The sequence below is a fragment of the Ipomoea triloba genome, chromosome 15, assembly GCF_003576645.1.
Source record: "Ipomoea triloba cultivar NCNSP0323 chromosome 15, ASM357664v1".
Taxonomy (NCBI): Eukaryota; Viridiplantae; Streptophyta; class Magnoliopsida; order Solanales; family Convolvulaceae; genus Ipomoea; species Ipomoea triloba.
In genome coordinates, this window is record NC_044930.1 from 10268858 (window position 1) to 10283696 (window position 14839).

Below are 14839 nucleotides of genomic sequence, written 5' to 3' on the forward strand. Positions count from 1 at the left end.
TTCGCGAACGTTTAGAAAAAAAAAAAAATCGCGAACCAATCAACCAAACCGTCAGTAAATGACTAAATCCCTAGTTAGTAACGCCTCTGACTCTCTGAGCCTCTCGCCACTCGCCACCGTCAGACCATCACCGGTACTGCCTCCTCCACCGGTCGCCACTGCGGCACTGCCTCCTCCACCGGACCACTGCGGCTTCGCCGGTCACAACTCCAGGCTCACGAGTATGGTTTTAAATGTTTAATTGTTTATGCTTTATCATTAAGCATTTGAGTTAATACCCAATATAGTCCTCGACTATAGTGGTTTTACTCAGTTTAGTCTAAGTGACTTTTTGTACTCTATTTAGTCCTCGACTTTAATGATTTTACTCACTTTAGTCCTCTGTTAAGAATTCTGTTTGTTGGGTGTTAATAACAAGGTTAACATGGTAATTTCATTTCTATTTTGTTTTTTATCAAATTAATTATTAATTATATGTCCTAATTTATCTCTATCTTAGTATCTCTAATGTATTGATACTACAGGAACAGAATGCTAATTGATTGAGTTTGAATTCATTACTGTTAATGCTATTTGCTAATTATTTGCTAATTGCTTTGTGTTTGAATTCATTTGAAAATAACTAAAAATGCTTCTATTTGAATTCATTTGAAAAGTGATCAGAATTTCAATATGCCAAAGTTAACTAATTGCTCATTATTTGCTAACTGTTTTTTCTTTTTTTTCCTAAAGTATTATAATTTACTTTGTCTTTAGTATGCAATTGTGTAAATATATATAGAACATATAATTAATAATTAATTTGATAAAAAAAATAAAATAGAAATGAAATTACCATGTTAACCTTGTTATTAACACCCAACAAACAGAATTCTTAACAGAGGACTAAAGTGGGTAAAATCATTAAAGTCGAGGACTAAATAGAGTACAAAAAGTCACTTAGGACTAAATTGAGTAAAACCACTATAGTCGAGGACTATATTGGGTATTAACTCTTAAGCATTTTTTTAGACATAACATTTACACATGGGTATGGTTTATTTGATTGCAGGCATTGGGAGATAAAGACTGTGGTATCCCTTTTGAGACAGAGACGCCGTTCCTCAAACAGCACTACAGCAGCACAGGTCGGTAGTTTGCCCTTTTCTCTCTTCGTATTACTTCTATAATATGATTCCAACGATTACTCTTCTCCTCTCTTGCGTTATCTGTCCATAACCTCACACTATTAAATTCTTGATTCTGGATTGTTATTTTACAAGATGAGTTGGGAATTTACTAGTTTTTTTTTTTCCTAATTTTAATAATGCCTCTTGGTCTGGTTAAAAAGAAGAAAGAAAACTGGAAAAAATCCCTCCCAATTAGTTTGATTCTGATATTTATTTGCAGATTTCACTCATAAATATTTGGTTTTCATTTAATATATAAGGCGATGGCTGATATGATGAATATGGATTGATTAGCAAGTACAGTGAATGATTCCTGAACATAAAGTCCGACATTATTTGGATATGTGACCTATTTGTCAGAAACTGGTGCCAAGAAAGCACGCCTCTAATGTGTTTGATTTATGTGCTTCTTTCAGTTGCTTGTTACATTGCATTTGCATTTGCAATTGGTGGATTAGGGTTTCGTCATGCAGACACATACCTATATTGAATGAGTAAAAGTAATGATTTTACCATTTAGTCATGCATCAATCAATCTGTCTATCTTTAGGTGTCTGGTTCAGTGGTTCTCTGGATTTACAGTTTCTGCTTGATGACTTCAAAACTTCTTATACATAATGGCTTGCTTCAAGATTAATTCATAGTGTTTCCCCTTGTTGAACACACACATACATGCTAGACCTTACCAATTTAATGTTCTATGGATGTGCATAGGTACTTTGATTAGGGGATATATATATATATATATATATATATATATATATATATATATATATATATATATATATAAGCATTTAATTATTTATTGTAATGCAGTAAATATAGTTGTGGTGCTAATTATAGTGCACTATTGTTAACTTGTTGGCTTAAAAGACATTATTTGATATTGTAGTACCAATTACTACAATTTTTAGAACCTTTTATTATTCTTAATATAATATATCACAAATATTATAAACAATATATAAAATATAATTATATTATATAATTCAATTATACAATTTAAATCAATACTTTTGTACTAGGCAGAAATATTGAGTACTCACTCTTGCGCAATGCGCATATCAAACGCTATTGGAAATTGAGATTTGTTAAAATTTCCTATACTTGGTTTACTTATCATTAACATTTACCTTTGTGGTGCAATTTTGAGTCATAAATTTTGCATAGACCTGCATATTGGGCATTCATTTCTCACGCAATGCGCATGTCAAATGCTAGTATTCATAAGTTATTTCACATATTAGAACTAATTGCCAAACAAAACCTTAATATTTAAGAATGAATATCCCAAAATTTAATAAATAACTATATCAATAAGATTAAGGAGGATGCTCTTCCAGTTATATGTTTCACCAAAATAATATTTTCTTATCACTTTCTACCAGCTAATGTTTCCTTCTTCCTAATACAATTGAGTTTCAGCAGAGGAAAATGGTGGTGGTTCCTCTTAACAGCATTCCCCTGCACAAAAATCTCAACAAGGTAGTCCAATTATTATGGTTGGTTCCCCTTCCCCCATTCTCCTCTGTGAAAAACCCCTTATTTCCTTTATTATGTACTTCAATCAATCCCCATATTTTCATAATTGTTTCAGATTTTTCTAGCCAAAGTCAATTGCAATTAAAGTTGTGCATTATCTACAACATTCAAGCTTCTTACTTGCGGAATTGCACTCAAGATCTCAGGTATTGTATAAAATTTAAAGCCCCATTGCTGGATTTCCTCATTTTCCCTTTTTATTTTTTATTTTCTCCCCGAATCTTCTTTTTTAGTTTTAATTTCTATTATCTTATATTAAAATTCTTAAATAAATCTTAAATTCCCCTTTTGGCTCAAAGGATGCATCTTTATGAATTGATGCCTACTGACTGAACATCTGCATGTTTCTATTTTGTTAGATATGTATGCACAAGCATTCACAGTATCAATGTACAGTCCCACTGCAACAAAGTTCTCACCTTTACCTCATTTTCTTGCTCCTTGCACTCAATCAAAAAGTTTGTTGTATTTTTCAAAATCGAAATCTGGGTATTGCAATTTGGTTAAAAGGGTCTCCGAATCACAAAGAAGTTCAAGAAACGGTAATGGTCATGTAGTGGTGAATGTCCGGTGTGAAGGGTCACCAATGGAAAATGATAATGATGATGGGTTTTACATACGGAGGTGTGTGGAGCTTGCTAGGAAGGCAGTTGGGTGCACAAGTCCTAATCCTATGGTTGGTTGTGTTATTGTTAAGGATGGGAGGATTGTGGGTGAAGGGTTTCACCCTAAGGCTGGTCAACCTCATGCTGAGGTGAGTGGAGTTGTGATTTTTTTCCCTCTCTATACCAAATAAAATATGAAAATGGTTTATTTAGTTTCAGTTGTATTCTGTAATTTCTTTCATTTTGCATTGTGTTGCTTGAAATGAGTTGAAAGTATTTGTTATGAATGATTCATGAATTATTTGTTGGTTTTGAGACGCAAATTTCAGTGTTAGATCTTAACCTTCGCTTTATTTAGAAGAGTGACATAGATCATAACCTACATTTTTTTTAGAAGAGTTGTGTTGAAAATCAGCTTGTCAAGAGTTGGGATTGAATCTTGAATTTGAAGAAAAAAGGCTTGTCAATAAGTTGACTTAAAGAATTATTTATTATTATTGTTGTTATATTTGTGATGCAGATAGATGTTATAAAAAAATTGTAGGTTTTTGCACTTAGAGATGCCGGGAATATGGCAGAAGATGCAACTGCATATGTGAGCTTAGAACCATGTAATCATTATGGCAGGACTCCACCATGCACCGAGGCACTGATCAAAGCCAAAGTGAAGAAGGTGGTTGTTGGAATGGTAGATCCAAATCCCATTGTGGATTCAAAGGGGTTGGACAGACTACGGGAAGCAGGAATTGAAGTGACAGTGGGGGTTGAGGAAGAACTTTGCCAGAAGCTTAATGAAGCCTTTGTGCATAAAATGCTTACAGGGAAGCCATTTGTTACTTTGAGGTAACCACATAGACATTATTTTGCATTGTTTTGGGTAGCGCCCCATCACGAGCACCCCCACTACCCTTGCCCTGGAGCCTTGTGGAGGAGGTAAATCGCGGGATGTGCGACACAGCAGCCAGGAATCAAACCCGTGACCTCACGGGGGCACTGCCATGAGTGCCATCAGCAGGCTTGCCCTTTGCCACTGCACCATATGCCCCGGGGGCATTATTTTGCATTGTTGTATTAGTATGATATTTGTTATACTCAGTTATGGTAATTATCTCTGATCGTCTGCAGGTACACCATCTCACTTGATGGCCATCTTTCAAATCAGCTTGGGGAGAAAGTCATGGAATCAGGTGGCTACTACTCGAGACTGTTGCAAGAAAATGATGCAGTTATACATTCTTCCACCTCGGTAGCAGAGAATCCTTCGGTTCTTTCATCTAAAGAACCTGGAGCCAATCAACCACTTAACATTTTATTAGCAGTCTCTCCTAATCTGCCAAATGTCCCCCCAGCCTTAACTGCAGATGCAACGCCAAAACTGATTATATTCACCGAGAAAGAGACAGCAGCAGCAGCACCTGATTCAAACCAAAGAGCAGTCGAGACAGTAGTTTTGGATAGAATGAATTTAACAGCAATACTCGATCATTGCAAGCGCCAAGGTCTATGTAGTGTCATGCTGGATGTAAGAGGTAACTCTACTGAATTTGAGGGGATTTTGAGAGAGGGTTTTGAGCAAAGTTTGTTTCAGAAAGTCGTGATGGAAGTTTTGCCAGTCTGGGGAGGATCAGATGTGTTCAAGAACTCGGGGCTAAACCTAAAGGTGAAGAATTTGACAACAAGGGTATCTGGCAACAGTGTGCTCCTGGAAGGATATTTCTGATTCAACAAATGGAGAGTGCTACTAAACAGCAGTTCTGATTTGATGCAAAATTACTATGACTGGAGTTGCAGTTTTGGCTGTGAACTTTTAAGTTAAATAGTGGAGTGTGGATGAAATTGGAGACAGCTTGGGCTAAGCAGAGTGTTATTCATGGTTAACAAGATTCCTGACTAGAAATCATGGCTTCAAAGCAATTCTTATACTCTACACGTTACGTGAGTTACACTATTCTTATTATTTACCACAAATTTTAAAATTTCCCCTATGTTTGCCACAAATAAAGTCTAGAAGTAATTTTTTATTTTTTTTAATACTCCATACATTTGATTGAAATTGAGATTTAAGACTACAAGAGTTTTGACAAAATTAATGTTAGAATAATGTTGAACATTTGACAGAAGTGGTATGTATGGCATGTATTTAATGTAACGTTGTTTAAGGCAAAGAATTATGTTCATAGTTGTATCATTCGAATTATCAATCTCGTTAAGCTCATTGAATATTTCTAACTCGATGAATGTTGGCCATTTACCAAACATGGCTGTTAGTTGATTGGGTTAGAAGGTATAATTAATTGATAATATTAGCTAATTGTAGAAAAGTGTTTGGTAAATTAGTTGTTAGCTGATAGCTGTTTGATATAATTTCTTTGGAAAAATCACACTTTTGCTCCCTAAGTTATGTGCATATAGCACTTTTTTCTCTGAGTTATTAAAGTGACAGTTTTTCCCCCTTAGTTATTTTAAAAGTGGTAATTTCCCCCCCGAAATGTTAAATTGACATTTTTACCCTTAAAAATAACTATTTCATTTATTTTTATTCTCCAACCAATTATATTACTAATATGTATGGAAGATTACGGTTCGATACGAACCTAATCGAACACCGTAGCAATTGAACTTAAAAAGTATGGACAGTTACGGTTACGATTCAGAACTGGAAAAATAAAATAAAATAATTGTTAAATTTAGACTATTTTTTTTTTTTGAAAACAAATTTAGACTATTTTTAAATAAGAAATAAAATCATAAAAATAAATTAAAAAAGTTTTGATTGGCGGTTCAAAATCGAAATTGGAACCGAACCGTACTGATTTATCAAATAAGTGTTTGATCATTTTCACTATATATGACTGTGGTTCAGTTCCGGTTCACGGTTCAACAATTATTTAATTTTATTTTTTTGGTTCTGAATCATAACCAGAACCCGTCCATACTATTTCAGTATGATTGCTACAGTGTTTGGTTAGGTTCGAACCGAATCGTGATCATCCATACATATAAGTAATAATTTGTTGGAGAAAAAATAATGAAATAATTATTTTTAAGGGTAAAAATGTCAATTTAATATTTCAGGGGGAAAAACTGTCACTTTAATAACACAGGGGGAAAAAGTGCTATATGCACATAACATAGGGGGAAAAAAATCCCATTTTCCCTAATTTCTTTTTTCTTAAAAGGTTAATTGAAAAGGCTACTTTGAGTAATCTTTTGAAATTTAGTATTTTGGAGTTACAAAAAACTTATTAACCAAATTTTTTTTTCTCAAAAAGCTAATTGAAAAGGTTGATTTGAGTAACCTTTTGAAATTTAATATTTTGAAGTTACAAAAAAACTTATTAACCAAACACTTATATTGATCTTTTAACCAAGTTAAACAATTAATAATGGTCAAAATTGACTGATAGACTAATTCTTTACCAAACAGGGCCGTTATATCCTTAAAATTTGTACTTTTATTTTAATTCAAATAATTTGTATTTTGTGCTTTAAAAGTTGTACATTTAGTTTTTAAGGACACAAATGCCCTTAGACGGTTAGACCATTAAAACTTTTGTTTTGTTTTGTTTTGTTTTTTTTTTTCCGTTTATTTCTTTTCTCAAAGAGATAGTGGATTTGACACATCCCCATTAATTTATTTTCTTCAAATTTTATCTATACCATAAGAAGTAAAATGCAATTCTTATTTGTTGGGGGAAATAAGGTTCACAATGTGAAAATAAAGAATATTGTGTCGTGGTTAGGTCTAAATTTTGTTGCAGTTGACTTGTTATGTGAGACTGGCTGATATACCAAAAGAAAAAAAAAATACAATAAAAAGTGCATTTTTACTATTCAAAATTAAGGTACATGCAAAAACTCTTTTTACTCAAATCTGACTAACACCACTACCAGACACTTTTCGCTAAGTCGATCTATAACTATTATAATTTTTTTTATAAATATGTTTTTAATTTTACAAAAGATATTTGTAATCATTTCCTGTTATTTTCTTTTGTATATTTTATGTGCTGTACTTGTAGTTTAATGTTTACATACATTGAAGTTTATATTTATAAACATAGGCAAAAACTTGAGTGAGACCGTTTCACCGTGAGACGGGTCGGATCAAAATGCAAATGTAATACTTATACGCACAAATGTCATACTTACATGCTCAAATGTAATACTAATCAGGAATAAAATTTTTGTTACTTACGAGGGTAAATGTAATACTTTTAAGGGAAAATATAATACTTTTACATTTCAATTTAAAAGTATTACATTTTACCTCAAAAGTATTATATTTTTTCTTATAAATAAGGGGCACTTGTCAACATTACTCATTATGAAAAATGAATTACTTTTTCTTTTATAAGTAACAAAAATTGTATTCTGATTAGTATTACATTTGAGCATATAAGTATGACATTTACACATTTAAGTATGATATTTGCATGTTGCTTCGACCCGACCCGACCCGTCGCACGAATCCTGATTTGTGAGACGGTCTCACACAAGTGTATAAACATAGTACATGATAATATTATCTAATAATGAATTTTTAGTACACAAATAATATATATTCAAAAAATGAATATCTAATGTATTAAAAATGAATTTTATATCAATGGTGGAACATGGTACATTGCATAATGAGAATAATTTGCATAGTTAAACTTAAGAGTTAAGAAACCCAGATTATGGGTCCAAGATCCAAATATAAAGAAAAGCTTTAATTATTACGAGTTTTTATTGAGTATTTAAAAAATAAGATTTTTAGCCGTTCAGTACACATTAGCGGCTATAGAGTCGACCGTTAGCAAAATGAAAAAACAACTATCCGTTACACTCCCAAAAAGTCAAACACTTTTTTTGTTCTTCTCATAATCTCGCTTTCTACTGGATAACCTTGAGTGAGTCCCTTCTTCCACTTCGGAGACAAAGTGAATTGCAGGAGCGGTTTAGAGAGAGAGGGAGAGAGAGAAGTCCCACACATATCTACTTTCTTTTGATTTGAAGGAGAAAAGAAAATGGTGGCCAGAACCCCACCAAAGCTTCAGCACAGGAAAATGGCGGTGCCTCCTCTCAACCCCATACTTCTCCGTGAAACTCTAAGCAAGGTATTTCTTCAATTATTGCTGGTCCCCTCCCCACCCCACTCTCTTAATCCTTAATTTTATAATCCAATCTGTTTTGCCCCCTTCCCTTTTTCTGTTCAATCTAATAAAGATTCAATTTTTTTGGTGTTTCTGAGAAATGGGTACCCTGAAAAGAATGAAAATTTGATGTTGTTTTTGGTGAAGGTGGACAAGTGTATGGCTAGATTGCAGGAGCTACAGTACACGGTGACAGGAGGGAGCAAGGTCATTTCTGGTGTGACTCTTAGCCCTCGAAGCACCAGAGGCTATTTGAGGACTAGCCTCAGATGTAAACAAGAATCTCTCAGGTACACCACATAACAATAACCCCCCCACCCTTATATATTTTTCCTCATAATTTCTGGGATTTTGTTTTACTTCAACCTTTCTAATTTATTATTATTGTTTTCAGGATCAAGAATGCCACTTCTAACAGATCTCCTCATGGAAAGTTGCCTGCAACTACAAAAACAGGTATCACAGTTTAACATATATAGATTGAACAATTACCAATCTTTTTGAAACATAATTTTTAGAGTTAAAAAGGGCAAAAATGGTCCTTGGCTATGGTGAAATTACTAATTTGTTCATCAACTACTACTCTTCTCTCATAAAATCTTTTAAATATGAAAACCCTACACAACTTAGTCATCCCTAAGCTGTGTATTTTGAGGGCAAAATGGTAATTTCAGTTCTCATATGTATGTCTAGAGTATCATTTTGGATATTTTTACATAATTGGAAGACTATTTTAAGTACTGAAAAGTGTGAAATTACATCATTGCCTTCAAAATACATAGAGACTTCACAGTAATGATAGCAAAGGACTAAATTAAGTAAGGTTTTCATAGTTAAGGACTTAATTAGGCAAGAATGATAGTCAATGACTAAATTGGTAATATTGTTATAGTCCAAGATTGATTATTAAGTCTAATTCTTATTATATGAATAAGAAATGAAGAGATAACCCCACCACAATAATATGTGATTCAGACCTTTCTTTATGTGTGTATACCAACATATAAAATCATTGCATTTGTTGTACTAAGTTGTCTGAAAAAGGTTGATGGTGGGGGGGTTTTATACAGGAGAGTGGAAGAGAATGTCACTACCAGCAATGCTGTTGGGGGAGACAGTAAATGAAATCCTAGAAGCAAGCCAATTTGCAAGAAAAATAGTGGAAGAAGCAGCAGCCAAAGATGACCCCAAAACTCCTCCCCTCACAATCAGGCAAAAGAAGAAGCCAAGCCCCGAGAACTCTGAGCTTCGGGCTCGAAGGAAGAAGGAGAAACAGGTTAAACTCCTTCAGGCTACTCCGTCTCTCCAGCGTGCCAGATCGAGGCGAATAAACTTCAAGGTTGTTGTTTCTCCTCCTAATTGTGAGAGGGAAAACTGCAATAAGTACTACATGGCTAATAGGGTGTCTCCAAGGCATAGGCCATGGGCTAAAAAGACTGTTCTTTTCCCCAACCCTGTGTTCCATTCATCCTCCCCCCCTACACAGAAGTTGAGCAGAACAAAGTCTCCTGTGATTGCAAATGCTCAACCGAAAACGCCTCATAAGTTCTTGATCAAGTCCCCCCACCAGCCTTCCAAGTTTCAGGTCAAAATCAGGAGCCCTCCATTGTCTATTTCTCCTACAAGGACTGCTGCTGTGTCTAAGAAGTCTCCAAAGATGTCTACAGCTGCAAAGCTGAGAAGATCGTTTTCGCCTTCAAGATTGGCAAACAAGTTAGTACCATCATCATCGCCCTCGAAGATGAGAAAATCATTTTCGCCTTCAAGATTGGCAAACAAGTTAGTACCATCATCATCGCCCTCAAAGATGAGAAGATCATTTTCGCCTTCAAGATTGGCAAACAAGCTAGTATCATCATCACCCTCAAAGATGATGAGAAGATCGTTTTCGCCTTCAAGGTTGGCAAACAAGCTTGTTTCACCATTGAAGAGTAGGAAACCTGTACAGAATGATGCTGATGCAATGAAGATGATGATGAGTGGATTGAAACAACGACCATCGGGCTCTTCATTGCCAAAGCAATTCCCAGCTCGGCGATTGTGATTCAATGGATTCTTTTGTTTGCATTTTTTGTATTTTTTCATGTCTATATATTTGATTTTGATTGGTATAAAGTTGTGTGTGCCTTTTTCTTTGGCCCTATCAGACTTTCAACTGTGAGGTGCTTCCTCAATAATTCATGTTTGCTAAATGAAGGACAATGAAATATATTCTATATATTGAACTATATTATGTATCTATTGTATTTATACACATTACAATTCCATTATTGGTAATTTTTTAATTGACCTTTTAATGATATACTAGCTAAGATACGCGCGTTGCGCGTAATGCAAGGCCCAACGTAAACTCATTTATGTAAGTTTAACATTAAATGTTTATTTGAACTTATTCATGAAAAAAAAAAGATTGTAATATTGACATCATGACCATAATAGAGTAATAGATTGGGATGAGTAAGTGTAAAATAATATTAATATGTTTCAATTTTATATTTAATTACTTGCAACATTTACAGACGATATTGTCACATATAATTAGCTTTGCATAAAAGCATGTTCGTTCAAGTATATTGCGTTTGTACAAAAGGAAACTCTGTTTATCATTCCATTTCATCTGGCAGAGTCAATTGGCAGTATGCAAAGGGGAAAACCCAATATATTTTAAAAAACAAAATAAAACACAAATAAAATGACAAATGATGAAACAATTACTACCCAAAAGTATATATTTATTTAAATTTTTTATTTTTACAAAAGAAAATTAAGAACGGGAAAAGCTTTAATTATCAATGAAATCGAGAATACAATAATGATCTTGTGAAACTTAAGGTGGTTCATCTATCACTTCTGATTTGACGCCATGAAGTTTCCATGAATTGTCATATTTAGCAGCGTGTGCAATATCCATCAAATGTTGATATCTTCTTTTCTTTCTTGAAGATTCCCTAATTACTTGAGTCTCTGCACGTAACTCAATGTTTGGGTCCTTTAACATTCGTTCCTTTTCCTTTTGAAGCTCAATAACTTTCTCTTTGTTGACAGCATATGTTTTGTCTTTGCTGAGATATTGTAAGTTCTCAAGAAGGTTGTCCATGCTTTGCAATTTCCGGTATGGCCATCGTTTAATTCCCAATTTTGTACACATTCTCTTCAACTTATCTTCACTTACATTGAGCTCCCTTGCTGCTTGGGCTGCGGGTAAGTGGAAGAATTTTGAAATAGTATTTAAACCCCAGTGTTTAGAGGTTCTCTTGTCAAATACAATGATTTCAGTTGAGTTGGATAATTCAGCTACAACTGGAGGCGCCTCAAGTGGAACATCGTTTTGGCCACATAGCATGTCATTCACAAGACCCCAGTCGAAATCTAATTGTTCGGCGGAGCAACAACTTTGTTGAATTTGGTGTAAAGTTTTACCTGTTGGAGATGAAGTTGGATTATTGAAGTGATAATCCAAGGGGTGGTTTTCAGCATGATTAAAAAAAGGACGGTAATCTTGTTCAGGAGAAGAAATAGGAATTTCTTTATCATCCTCATCCTCTAACTTCAAGAGTTTTATTCGAGGCCATCGGGAAATTCCTAATATCCTGCACCTATTCTTTAATGTTGTGACACCAACCTTTAATTGTACCGCTGCTTCACTAATCGGAAGATGGAAATAACTTGAGATCATTTCCTTAGTGATCGTTCTTGAATCACACAAGGTTTTCTTCACCGGAGTGTTTTTTTTTTTCCTCGACTGCAACCTCTTCCAAAGGTTTAGGTAAAACAGGTGGAACAACTTGGGCGACCGGCTCAGCGTCAATAACTTGTTCACCTTCAACAGATGGTTCTAGTAGTGTGTACAACTCATTCTCAATCTGCAAAAGAGAAGGTAGATTTAGTTCATTCCAAAAGGAAGTATCTTCAAAGTCAGAACAAGAAAGCGAATGAGAATGAGATGAGGATGAAACATAATTTGCCATTTGATTGGAAATGTTAAAAGTATAAAGAAATAAAACAATTAAGGTGAAAGGGAAGGTTAATTGACGGCTGTAAGGAAATGATCAAACATAATTTTCTTATAAGAAAAACCAAGTGCTGCTTTCAAAGGAGCAAAGGACATGTCGGACTGACAAATTAATGGAAACAAAGTTTAATCACACACATTTCAGAATAAATTTTAAAAAAAAAACGTCAAAAGGTAAACAGGGAATTGTTTTTTTTGGTTTATTTGATTCTGTCTGGTTTTAGAGACCGCGTTTTAAAAGTTCTTTGGCATCCCAATTTGTATTTTTTGGGGTATATTTAGGACTTTAGTTTTACCTTTTAAACACAGTATGAAAAGACGGTATACTGTTTTTTTTTTGACAATTGATTTTGTAAGTACGTGGATATCTGCTAAACTCCAAAACAATATGCTGATTTCGGAGGACTAAAGGACATGTAAAAAAAAGTTTTAATTTAAAAAAGTTTAATGTAATAACGGCCAAATAGGCCACTGAAAGAGGAAGATTTGCGGCAGTTCCTTTTTTTTTTCTTAAATTTAATTTTAATTAATTATTTTATTTAAAATTATTTTAAAATATTATTTTTAAAGGTGATAACAGGAAGATCAAGTCAAACAAGATACTTTGGGTTAATTTGCATACATTTGTGTAGTTCAGGGACCCAAGTGCATTGTTTTTGACTTCAATAGCCTAATTGCAATTTCGTTTGAAGTTCGGTGACCTATTTGACCCTAATTCCAAGTTTAATTACACGCATTTCAAAACAAATAAAAAAAACAATACAAAAAAAATGTCAAAAGGTTAACCTGACTTTTTTTTTTGTTTGCTTTATTTTTTCTAGTCTAGATTTTGTTTACGTTTTTGGTGTAAATTTAGGCCTATAGTTTTATATTCTAAATGCAGCATGAAAAGATGTTATATTGTTTTGGTTTTCCACTTCTTTTTTTTTTGTTAGTACGTGGTTATCCTCTGAAATCCGAGACAACCTCAGTGTACAAGGTTAATATTAGCTGCATTGTTTGCATCTTTAAGAACTGTCAAATTTTTTCATCATATTACAGGGATTGTTGCCTTGCTCTTCCCAACATTATCTATTTTTTTCATCTTTCTTCATTGATTTTATTTCTCATTCTTATAATATTTCATGTCAAATGGCGAATCATGCTTCGTCCTCTTCTCATTCTCAATTCATTTATTGTAATGATTTTGATGATGCGTCATTATTAGGCGAGCTAAATCTAGCTCCCCTTTATGATTTCGAGAATGATCTGTTAGGACCGATTGAACCACCAATTGGAAATAAACCACTTTATGAAGTAGGAATTGCAAATGAAATTGATCCGTTTGTTGACGTTGAACCCACCACTACACATGAGCGTGTTGATGATGGTGAATCTGCAGATGTGATGCCTGAAAAGAATGATAAGAAAAGATGGGTCAAGAGGACGTTTTGTGATTCAAGTACGGTAACTAAGGAAATGATTTCAAGCTTTTTCCATTTACCGATAAATGAAGCAGCCGTTCAATTGAAGATGAGACTTACAGTTTTAAAGGTTCGTTGCAGGGAATTAGGAATCTCCAAATGGCCTCAAAAGAAACTCTTGAGGCTGGATGATGACGAGGTAATTCCAACTCCCGCTTCTAGCCAGGTCATCTATTCAACTTTAGAAAATACCGAGGATTATATATGGGATTACCAATACCATGACTTTACTTTACCTCTCTGGGATTTTGAGGGTGATGCACAAGTTGTTCAAGAGACATCTAATCCGGGTATAATTGCTGCAGATGAAAAGCCTACCCCCAAAGATCCATGGAGTTTTGAAATGCTTTCTAAGTTATTTCATTTACCCGTTTCTCAGGCGGCAAGAAAAATGAAAGTTGGGGATGTAAAGTTTAAACAAATCTGCAGGAAATGTGGTGTCAATCGATGGCCGTATATGAAGTTGAAAAGTATGGATCGACTAATTCAAAGCGTTCAAACCATGAGTAAGTTCAAGAAAAAATCTAACCGGGATGAGAGGGTTAAAGAGCTACAAATGGAAAAAGAGCGGATGATGAGAGACCCAAGAGTTGAGTTTAGTTTCGAAACTATAAAAATCAGAAACTCTTCTTGGAGGAAGAAAAGATATAAGTACTTGACGAAGCTTTCTTATTCTGCACATGATGCAAGTTCATCTACAGCTGTTGATGTCAAATCTGAAGGGATTAATTAAGTTCTTTAATCTGTACGCTAAGCTTGTTATCCTGTCTTTAATTTTATGAATGAAATTTTTAGCTACTCATTTTTCCATCTAATTAAATCATGTTCAAATGAATACTTGCTATGGGTGCTTATTGATTGAAATTAAAATGTTTAACAGCTTTCAATAAAAATGTTATCTTTTTAGCTT

General features: G+C 34.1%; 3 protein-coding genes across 6 annotated transcripts; 2 read left to right on the plus strand and 1 right to left on the minus strand.

The window, feature by feature from the left end:
• The first annotated feature begins 44 nt into the window (after positions 1 to 44).
• LOC116007263 (riboflavin biosynthesis protein PYRD, chloroplastic) lies at positions 45 to 5504 on the plus strand. 4 transcript variants are annotated; one of them, XM_031247894.1, is made up of 7 exons: positions 45 to 221; positions 1052 to 1127; positions 2558 to 2654; positions 2767 to 2857; positions 3071 to 3465; positions 3861 to 4159; positions 4442 to 5504. In XM_031247894.1, exons 5-7 carry the CDS (start codon positions 3073 to 3075, stop codon positions 5034 to 5036), a joined length of 1287 nt encoding a protein of 428 aa, XP_031103754.1. In that variant the 5' UTR covers positions 45 to 221; positions 1052 to 1127; positions 2558 to 2654; positions 2767 to 2857; positions 3071 to 3072; the 3' UTR covers positions 5037 to 5504. The 4 variants fall into 4 exon arrangements, with proteins under 4 accessions (XP_031103754.1, XP_031103752.1, XP_031103753.1 ...); XM_031247892.1 differs by having other exon boundaries at positions 2595 to 2654; XM_031247893.1 differs by having other exon boundaries at positions 2598 to 2671.
• Positions 5505 to 8222: 2718 nt separating this feature from the next.
• Positions 8223 to 10682, plus strand: LOC116007210 (microtubule-binding protein TANGLED). The gene is made up of 4 exons (XM_031247821.1): positions 8223 to 8418; positions 8602 to 8744; positions 8849 to 8910; positions 9525 to 10682. The coding sequence occupies exons 1-4, from the start codon at positions 8329 to 8331 to the stop codon at positions 10496 to 10498; spliced, it is 1269 nt and encodes a 422-aa protein (XP_031103681.1). The 5' UTR covers positions 8223 to 8328; the 3' UTR covers positions 10499 to 10682.
• A 599-nt stretch (positions 10683 to 11281) lies between these two features.
• LOC116005665 (protein RKD4-like) lies at positions 11282 to 12422 on the minus strand. Its single transcript, XM_031245910.1, has 2 exons — positions 12204 to 12422; positions 11282 to 12001 (listed from the first exon to the last, which is right to left on the minus strand). Exons 1-2 carry the CDS (start codon positions 12420 to 12422, stop codon positions 11282 to 11284), a joined length of 939 nt encoding a protein of 312 aa, XP_031101770.1.
• Between the last annotated feature and the right edge of the window lie 2417 nt (positions 12423 to 14839).

What these genes read in the sequence shown, in the direction of transcription:
- LOC116007263 (XM_031247894.1), top strand. Translation starts at nt 3,073, where the DNA reads ATGTATGCACAAGCATTCACAGTATCAATGTACAGTCCCACTGCAACA. An exon ending in CTGGTCAACCTCATGCTGAG is followed by an intron (nt 3,466 to 3,860) that starts GTGAGTGGAGTT and finishes AAAAAATTGTAG; the next exon opens with GTTTTTGCACTTAGAGATGC. An exon ending in AAGCCATTTGTTACTTTGAG is followed by an intron (nt 4,160 to 4,441) that starts GTAACCACATAG and finishes GATCGTCTGCAG; the next exon opens with GTACACCATCTCACTTGATG.
- LOC116007210 (XM_031247821.1), top strand. Translation starts at nt 8,329, where the DNA reads ATGGTGGCCAGAACCCCACCAAAGCTTCAGCACAGGAAAATGGCGGTG. An exon ending in TCCGTGAAACTCTAAGCAAG is followed by an intron (nt 8,419 to 8,601) that starts GTATTTCTTCAA and finishes TTTTTGGTGAAG; the next exon opens with GTGGACAAGTGTATGGCTAG. An exon ending in GCCTGCAACTACAAAAACAG is followed by an intron (nt 8,911 to 9,524) that starts GTATCACAGTTT and finishes GGTTTTATACAG; the next exon opens with GAGAGTGGAAGAGAATGTCA.
- LOC116005665 (XM_031245910.1), bottom strand. Translation starts at nt 12,422, where the DNA reads ATGGCAAATTATGTTTCATCCTCATCTCATTCTCATTCGCTTTCTTGT. An exon ending in TACCTAAACCTTTGGAAGAG is followed by an intron (nt 12,002 to 12,203) that starts GTTGCAGTCGAG and finishes AAACTCTTGAAG; the next exon opens with TTAGAGGATGAGGATGATAA.